The sequence below is a fragment of the Saccostrea cucullata genome, unplaced genomic scaffold (genome assembly GCF_032062105.1).
Source record: "Saccostrea cucullata isolate Sc308-1 unplaced genomic scaffold, CSIRO_AGI_Scuc_v1 ctg10942, whole genome shotgun sequence".
Taxonomy (NCBI): Eukaryota; Metazoa; Mollusca; class Bivalvia; order Ostreida; family Ostreidae; genus Saccostrea; species Saccostrea cuccullata.
Window position 1 is genome coordinate 7,307 of NW_026923696.1, and position 9,128 is coordinate 16,434.

A 9,128-nucleotide genomic window follows, 5' to 3' on the forward strand; every position below is an offset into this window, starting at 1 on the left:
TTTCAGTTTAGAATATTCCGACCTGGCCCTGATTTTCCAAACCCATTTCAAACACACTTTGTTGCAGATGCAAATGTTAGAACAAAATATAGTTCAACAGGGATTTAATAATTTTTATTAATCAGGATTCGTATTCATATGATCTAATTAAGAAAAGAAAAGTTTTGTCTGCCATCGTAACTTCTCGGCAAAACAAAAGGCGTTTCTCCGTGCTTGCTATATGCGTTTAACAACTCCATTGTACGTGTGTAGACCAAGGCTAATGTTGGTCTTGCGGACACAGGTATGTGTACTGTTTTTTAGGAGGCTGGGTGACCGTAATTCTACGGACTCACAAAATGTACATCAGTTCCATAATTAGACAGTGCATTTTTTTTTTATTAAAGTCATTACAAACACTGTTAAATGTATTAAACCTAAAAGTCGAATATTTTTGGATATGGGGTAACCCATATCCATTCTTGTTATAATTCTACAGGAAAGAATAAAAAATTACAATTAACAGGGTTTTTTCAGTTTAAGTAAGAATAATAAACACAGATGCCTTGAAATATATATACGTGTAATTAGTATTAAGAATTGACAGCAAAAATGTGTAGAATCCAAACATGAGAATATACATAAAATTTAATGGTGAGTCCATTGATGTTTTTATGGCATCTGTTACGATTTCATAGGATGATTAATCAAAAATCAAGTAAATTACACTGTGTATTGAAACACTTTGACAAGTCCTTCATAGTATCCCACCCACAGTGTAGACTTGTACAGTGATAATCTGACTGGACGGTTCACTTCATTCTCCTGGAGTAAAAACTTCAGGAACTCCCCGTCAAGACTCAGCAGATACATCTGTCTGCTGTAATAGTCAGTAACAAGGATGTTACAGAGAGAGTCACACTCTACATCATTGGGATTAAAGTTCTTTGTCAGGTTCTGTCCACGGTAGACAGACCTCATACGACCAGAAGGTGACATAATCATAACATCACCCGTAGAGCCACCTGTAAGGTTCACAGCACATATATCTCTGTTACCGTTCTGTGTGACTCTGTATGGATATGTAAACAGTCTGGTCTGACCATCCTCCTGGTACTCATACTCATGGATGAGCTCACCTGTCACTGTGATGTGTCTCATTAGACGTCTGCTGTTTGATTCTAATTTGTAATCATCTGATTCCTCGTCTCTCAAAGTGACCAGTAGTCCACCGTCCACTGATTGACAGATTCCTAATGGTAACAGAGGATCTGTACCGACGACTGTTGAGACGGATCCTGGTGGTGACATACGGCTGATGGAAAAGTTTCCATAATCAGTGAAATAAATATCACCAGTATCAGTTACACACAGATCGATAGGTTCAATATTACATTTATTTTTTTCTCACCATTTTTATTTACTTGTTCAATGTAAGGTGACTTTATATCTCCTATGTAACACTGATCTTCACACAATGCCCTCAATACAGCTATTATTTCATCTCCATATTTAAATGAGTTTGTTTCAGTCAAACTGATATTGTTTAAATCCTGAGTTTTTCCTATCATATTCTTCATCACCTCATCACTGATTTCTCCTTTAACGTATCTCACTGAATAATTAAAGTTGTTGAAATAAACATCCTGACCAGTCAGCCTTTTGGACAGTTCCCTGTGGTTTTCTAGGAAACCGTAGTCAGACATGGTGCTGTTGTTATCCTCCATAAACTTTACCATCTCTTCTATTTCTTTCTTCCTTTTGTCTAACTTATATTTCACTTCATTCAACTTTTTATTTTTTTCCACCAAATTCTCTGTTAATCTTCGTTCATTATTTTTCCTGATTTCTGTCAACCTAGCCATTATCTCATCAACATGCTTCTGAAGTTTTTTAACCTCAGCATCACACAGTTCTTTATTTTCCGTGATCCTATTTGAAACTTTCTCCAGCTTTTCTTCAATCCAAGGCAGATTCTCTTCCTTGATCTTCTTCAGTAATTTAAGTAGACCTCTCCTCCTTTGGCTGGCTGCCGTGGATATAGTGCTCCATTCATGCTCCTTATGATCTGTTTTGGCACACTTACCACAAATAAATTCATCACAGTCCTCACATATAACATCAATAGGTAAATCGTGGGCTTTACACATTTCAATATGCTCTTGAGGAGAGCCCAGTGGATATTTTGGTTTACTGGCTGCCATGTTTGTTGAATGTCTCCTAACTATGACCTAGATTTGAAGCAACGATAAGGTAGCTATACACTGTGAAGTGATTTGGACTTTAAACCGAGATTTCTTAAGTTACATTATATGCACAGTCAACAAACAGGTATACCTAAACAAATCATAATATAAAGAGGCAGCTTTAGGCTAGGTGTATGAATGTGTCATTACATTAAATTTTGAAAATATATCTAGCATTATATACATTAGTTCTACGGTATGCAATTTTTTAAAGGAGTTAAAAGTTTTTTACACCTTTTTTGAATTCTTGGGAGACAATGCCAATAAACTTTGTGCTTACAAGTAAGACTCTTAGATTCAACAAAAAAAGAGGCCCAGGGGCCACATTGCTCACCTGAGAAACTGGCAAGATAAAACCAAAATTCATTTCAGCATTAAATGTTTGTTTAAAAGTGGGTTCAGTGAAGAGGTAAATGGGATATTTGAACAAAATTAAATCTATATTTCCTATGGATGATTTTAGATTAATATGATTCGTAATTCTTTGCTGTTTATAAGATGAAAATTTGATTGATATAGCCTTTATACTCCTTTGTTTAACTTAAATCCATTTTGATTTATTGCTCCTCCAGTCTTCTGGTTGGTCATGGTTTCAACAAATTTTAGATCGACATCACCTTTTTTATGCTTTTATATTGATAATCAATCATGGCTTTGTTGTTCTTGTAGAGAATTTTAACAATTTTCCTATGTATTCCTTGTAAAACCTTGATCACCCATAGTGAGTCCCTTTCTACCCCTGATGATCATGATTTGAACAAATTTGAATCGACACATGTACATTACCTGAGAATCTTCTTTTTCAAAAACTACATCCATTTGTCTTTAAATGTTACTGATTTATTTGCACAATTCTACATTTCTCCCAATAATTCAAGAACTGAGCAAGATATTAAAAATCTGAAATACGGTTTTGTGAACACACATTTGAGACGCATTCTGGCCAGTTTTCAGAGAAATTGGTCAATAAATAAGCGAGCTGAATCCTTTGAAATTATACCACCAACTGGCTGATCTTACTTTACAGTAGAGGGCAGAAACTCATTGCACAACAAAGTCCGCCAAAGCTAGAAATATATGACAACTTGGAGATTCAGCTTTGGATACCTGTCACTTATCCATATTTCCTATGCATATTCACAAGAATGGGAGGTTCTATTCTTTATTAAGGTGCTTTTAATGAAGTAAAATAGGTTCAGTTCTGAAAGACTTCCAAGCAAAATGGTAATAGCCAATCTCCACCTCCTATTTCATGGTCATGAATGACCTGTTAAATCTCCTTCCTTAATCGAGAGTCCCTGTAGTTTAATTACTGATAACCTCTGTTTGGCTAGTGAAGAATTCCCCAAGTGGTCACAGTGATTTATTGCTCCTTTCAGCAGCAGGCAGTTACAGACCAAAGCAGAAGCTTCAATAAGGGCACATTCACATGTGTTAGTGTTTATGTTTGATTATTGTTAAATATTAGAAAACCATTTAATAATCAGCAAGAATTTTCCATGCATTATAAAGCAGTGATTAGCATTTCTTCCAAATCTTGCTGTTTCATAATAAAACATTTTACAACAATGAAAACAAACTACAAAGCAGGTAACTACCTTTACTTTTCAGGGAATAAATTGCATTTTCTCCATAAATAAAACATGTAGAACACCTGATAAAACAACAAAGATTATTTTCATCAACTTATAATGCAGTTATCAAAATATAAATGCTATCAACAAATAAAAATGCTTTAAAAAGAAAAAAATCTTTTAAATTATTAAATTCCGATCAAATATACTCCATACTTTTTTCTTTCTTAAAATACTGACGTCTAATATACAAACATGCTACAATGACAATTTGGAAAAATGTTTTGGAAAGATGAAAACTACTGCCTTTTTACAATCAAATAAATTTATTCTATCATTTTAAGTCAAATATAATTATTACATAATTTTAATCAAGAATTAAAAGTATATTCAATCAAAACCTTATTCTAAATGACGGCATCAGCTCAGACTTCAAAACAAAAAAAAAATGACACCTAGCTCTTCTATAGTGTACGATCTAATTATTTTAAAAGTAACAATATCAAGTATTAATCAAAACCTTATACAAGAGAAATATTAATAAAACGAACTTTCAACACATAACTTCTGTATGAATTTCAAATTAAATACTTACCAAAACACTATTTCATCAAAATTAACCCCACCCTCCCTACCTGCCATCTGACAAAAAAATGATTTTAATTTTGCAGAATATGACAGAGGAATTCCACCACTGTTTAAAATTTTCTTCATTGGACCTAATATCTAAATGACCACAGTCTTAAGAAGATCCATTTTATTAATTTTGAACAGATATAATATCAATTAAACAGGAAAAACTGTAAGAGCTACCTCTTTACAATAAAATGGTAGACACTTGGATGTCTTCACTTTAAGAAATATGAGCGGCAACTCTCAAGTCGGAAACTTTTCTTTTCATATTGTAATTATAACCATATCAATGACAGGAAAAAGTACATATTTAGAGTTCTGCTGTTTATACTTGAGAGGGATGAAATCTTTCGTTGAATGAAAATTAACTGTATTTTGGTCTATTAGATCATAAAGGATTAAATCAAATACAGATTTATTATGAAAATAGTATTAGAATATTTTTGACTGGAAAATAAAATTCCCAAAAAATGCAGCTCATATTGCTTTAAAAAATCTCGGAGCTGCTTCTCTTAAATCTCGAAGACCTATCTGACATTTATATAATATTGTACCCAACATTTTTGAGCTCTCATTTCTCATCTTGCAAGTGTTATACTCCAAGACAAGATTTGTACATTTTTTCTTCACCCATAAACTTCAGAGTTACATAACACTTTGTGGAAAATATGTTAAATGGTTCAAATCACTCTGGAATGACCAGTTATGCTGGAATATTGATCATCTTTTCATGAAGTTAATATTTTTGCATGGCAAAACTTTGAAATGCAAAACTGGCACATTAAAATTTCTATACATTATTACATCCTAATATTCAAAAGACAGTAAGTGCATTGTACATGCAAAATCTGTTTTTTATGGATATACATGTACATGTATTACCAATTTGAAAGAAAAAAAACCCATTAATTATGAATATTGTACTCTACAATATTTAATTTACAAAAAAAAAAACAATCATTTAACATGAAAATGCTGGCAAAGACTTTAAATTTGGGCCCTTCTGCAATTGCTGACATTAAATACAATATTATATCACAAGCATGGATGTGCAACTTTGGGGAATCTGGCATATAGTTAAGCTGTTTTAAGTATATCATAAAGTCCATGTTCATAAATAAAACCAGAATAAAAAGCAGACAAATTTATATGAGTGGGAGGCACTGAAAGAGATTCACAGAGAGAATATTCTCTTTTTTTTTGGTCCACTTTAATTATTAGTTTAGACACAAAAGGTCAAATCCTTGAGAAATGTCCTATAACTTTGGAGCAAAATGGCTGAATTTTCCTTTGTTCTACGTTTAAAAAAATATAAGCTAGTTTCTCTTAAAATTTAAAAGGGCTTTAAACTATAAAAAAAAAATAAGGGATGCAGAGTGAAATGCACACTTAATCTATATTTTAAGATACAACACACATATTAAAATTCAATTGAGTATCTTTAAGTTCAGTGATACTCTGATAAGAGAGATAAACCTTTATGACATAAAATGTCTATTCCTTCATAGATTTGCTTAGTTGAAGTGTCTTTTTATCCAATTTTACCCCCACAAGCTATGCTATGATTGTTTGTATTTTACTTATAAGTTACATTTCTTTTGGAATATCATTAAAGTTCAAGTAACATTTTATATGAGTGAGCAGAGGGTTTATGAACCTTAAGCATTTGAAAAATAGTGCAAAAACCCAAGTGGAACGGAAAGACACAGTGACAGACAGACAAGTGAGGAAACTTGTTTCACTAGTTGGAGACTAGGAATAAATTATGGCCACAAAAAAAACCCAAAACTGAACCTTCATTAAATTAATAAGAACAAACAGGCTCTTCCAAAATTAAACATTTGATTATAACTGTCACTGAAAAATAGGTACTCAAGGACACACAAACCTTAAAAAAAAATCATTTCGAACACTTAAAGCAGCTATTTTTACCCCAGGAAATATCTTATTTGTTAAAATTACAGGTGTGGAACAAATGCATAGTATTAATTTAAATGCATATTACATTCAAGAAGATTTGCAAATTTACATACTAGTATTTCTTCGGAAGAGGTCAATTATTTAAGCAATATTAACAATTAAGTGACTTAATATAAACAATAGTGTATTTAATAAAGGGATTCTGTGTCCCCAACTTAGGGAAAAAAGAAAAGCATGCAAGAACTGAGAAAATACAGATGAAGAAAGAAAAAAGTTGCACCTTGACTTTTGGGTTCAAAGTCAACAAGGAAATTTGCTCAGATGCCCATGCAAAATCTTGCAGAGAATTGTAATCTGAAAACTATGCCCGCAATATATGAATTTCAGACTTTTTTGTAAAATTAAGAGGAAAATTTATTCACTGGGAGTTAAAACTTTATTTAATAAACTCAAAGAACAAATTTAAATCTGGAAACCTATCTGTTTTAATCAATGATAAAAAAAATTCTTAATTTCTTAGTTTTATTTGGGGACAGATACCAGCCCTGTAAAAATAATTTTTTTAATGTTGACCTTAGCAAATTATAATCCTTACATCACACACTGGGGCAAGAAACATGTGAAGACATTTGAAAACTGATCCTTTCAGTGAAGGGTACAGAAATACATTCAGATACACACATACACTTTGACCAATAAAGATAGCTGATGGCTTCAGATCATATTGTGAATATTGGGTATAAAAGCTTATCCTTAAACACAAGAACAAAATAATAAAATGGCACATTTTTTACAGAAAAAAGCTGTTGTCTTTTTTCCTGTGGCATTTGTATATAACATGATCAGTTTCACCGCACAGTGTACATTTTCTTTGCCCAGGAACCCACTTAGAAACACTAGTGCTTTCTGTAAATCCCTGGTCAGAAGTGTTGGCATTTGCAGGCCTCATGTACATTTCATCATCTGAGCTCTGGTCCGTTTCCCACAATCCATCATCCTCACCCTCCTCGTCGGAAAAATGGGAGGGTCGCGTGGGGCAGTCACCGCTACCGTCCTCACTGTCAAATTTACCGCCCAGTCCCCTCGTGTCAGCTTCTGTCTGTGATGGCGAGTCTCCATTTTGAGACACCTGACCTTTTCTAGCACTCTTTTGATTCGTTGAAATGACACTTGCTTGACTCTGTATGGCTTGCATATCACCGTTTTGGGAATATTTGGCACTTTTTTCGTCCTCACTGGCCAAAATCCAGTCGTCTGGAACGTCATCATCATTTCTGCTGCCTCTTTCTGAGGGCTGATCACCAGTTTCTACCTCAGCCATAGAGAACCAGTCCATTACTTTTTGTGGGAATTTCCCACCACTAGCACCACTCACTTTATTGCAATTCGCATTCTGATTTTGGAAGTGCAGTGGAGTTGCCCGCAGAGGATTGACTCTTCTCTGAGAGTTAACAGGATTGTCAGATTTCTCATCTCCAAAGTCTGATTTCAGCACGAGAGAAAATGAACTCGAGGGTGCAGCAAGCCCTTTTTGACATGCCTTCCCCAACCTCTGTCCAAAGATCTTTTTTCGCTGCCACTTGAACCACTTCTGAACCAACGGAAGGCCTAGGAGACTTTAAATTTGATCTCGTTAAGCTGCCTGTTGAATCCCACCAAGACACTGGTTCTGAGTCTCTAGATTTCTGCTCCTCTTTCAGAGTCTTTGTTTTCCTATTGCTAGAGTGAGACAATTACTTTCCTCCCGACTATCTCATTTGTTGAGTTTCCTTTTTGGAATTATTTTGGAACTCTGAGCTTTCATGTGGAATTGAATTTAGGCTCTGCCAAAGCACACAGTTGGCAACAGTTGGCCTTTTCTTTCCTCTTCTTATGTCTTTATTGTATGATTACTGGACAGAAAGTTTGATTTAGATCCAAACACCATATTGTCGGACCAGTTTGTAAAGTTCTGCGCAGGTTCCGACACTACAGGGGTCTTTTTAGGGCTTCGCAACTGATTCAAATTTTGCTTTCTGAGATTGTCTGAGAAATGAAGATTGTCTGATGTCCGGTGAACTCGGAAATGGTTTATCCTTTGCAGAGAAATACAAACCGCTGGTCAGCGACTCTGGAGTCTTTTGGACACTACTGCTACTTCCCTCTGGACTGCTCCAGTCTGGAAGTTTCGGACTGTCCAGCAACTGATTTGTCCAATCGGGCACTTTGGGACCTGACATTTTATTCCTTTTTTAAAACAAGAGGGTCCTAATTCACAGCAATCACAGAAGTCTTACAGCTGTATCTGACTGATCTAAAAATGTGGAGGTCATTATCATTCCCCTAAACAAGGTCAAAGGTCTTTCATCTTAGCATCTGACAGATAGACAAGAATAGAAATTACATGTTTTAAGGACACACTATGTCTTGTTAAGTTGGTTATGGGGACGGGGGGTTAATTTAAGGTCAAAATCATTCTATACTGCAAAATATTTCAGACAATTGAAACTCTTTTGTGTTCAGATTACTGAGAGTCCTTAATGTTGCTGAACAAGGTATTAAAAAAACTCCTCTACATACCTGGAAACATTGTCATAAAAAACCTTATTTCTACACTCTCTCTGAAGCCGAGCTTTGTGTTCAGGAAAGAGACGGCAAATAAAACGAGATCCCACAATGCACCACACAATATCGAATCATTCGATGTAAAGCTCGTGTAATCTGTCCTGTCCCAGCTGTTGAACCTGAAATAGAAGAAAAATATATAATTCGTGATATTTCTTGACAACTGTCAGTT

General features: G+C 34.5%; 2 protein-coding genes across 2 annotated transcripts; both read right to left on the reverse strand.

Annotated features, from left to right (window-relative positions):
* Positions 1 to 702: 702 nt before the first annotated feature.
* LOC134264673 (uncharacterized) lies at positions 703 to 2,183 on the reverse strand. Its single transcript, XM_062746935.1, has 2 exons — positions 1,391 to 2,183; positions 703 to 1,277 (listed from the first exon to the last, which is right to left on the reverse strand). The coding sequence occupies exons 1-2, from the start codon at positions 2,181 to 2,183 to the stop codon at positions 703 to 705; spliced, it is 1,368 nt and encodes a 455-aa protein (XP_062602919.1).
* Positions 2,184 to 6,967: 4,784 nt separating this feature from the next.
* On the reverse strand, positions 6,968 to 8,571 carry LOC134264674 (uncharacterized). The gene is made up of 2 exons (XM_062746936.1): positions 8,448 to 8,571; positions 6,968 to 7,960 (listed from the first exon to the last, which is right to left on the reverse strand). Exons 1-2 carry the CDS (start codon positions 8,569 to 8,571, stop codon positions 7,143 to 7,145), a joined length of 942 nt encoding a protein of 313 aa, XP_062602920.1. The 3' UTR covers positions 6,968 to 7,142.
* Between the last annotated feature and the right edge of the window lie 557 nt (positions 8,572 to 9,128).

Coding starts and splice junctions, on each gene's coding strand:
- LOC134264673 (XM_062746935.1), bottom strand. CDS start 2,183: ATGGCAGCCAGTAAACCAAAATATCCACTGGGCTCTCCTCAAGAGCAT. Junction 1,278..1,390: donor TGAACAAGTAAATAAAAATG/GTGAGAAAAAAA, acceptor TGTCACCACCAG/GATCCGTCTCAACAGTCGTC.
- LOC134264674 (XM_062746936.1), bottom strand. CDS start 8,571: ATGTCAGGTCCCAAAGTGCCCGATTGGACAAATCAGTTGCTGGACAGT. Junction 7,961..8,447: donor TCCAGAGTCGCTGACCAGCG/GTTTGTATTTCT, acceptor AAAGTCTCCTAG/GCCTTCCGTTGGTTCAGAAG.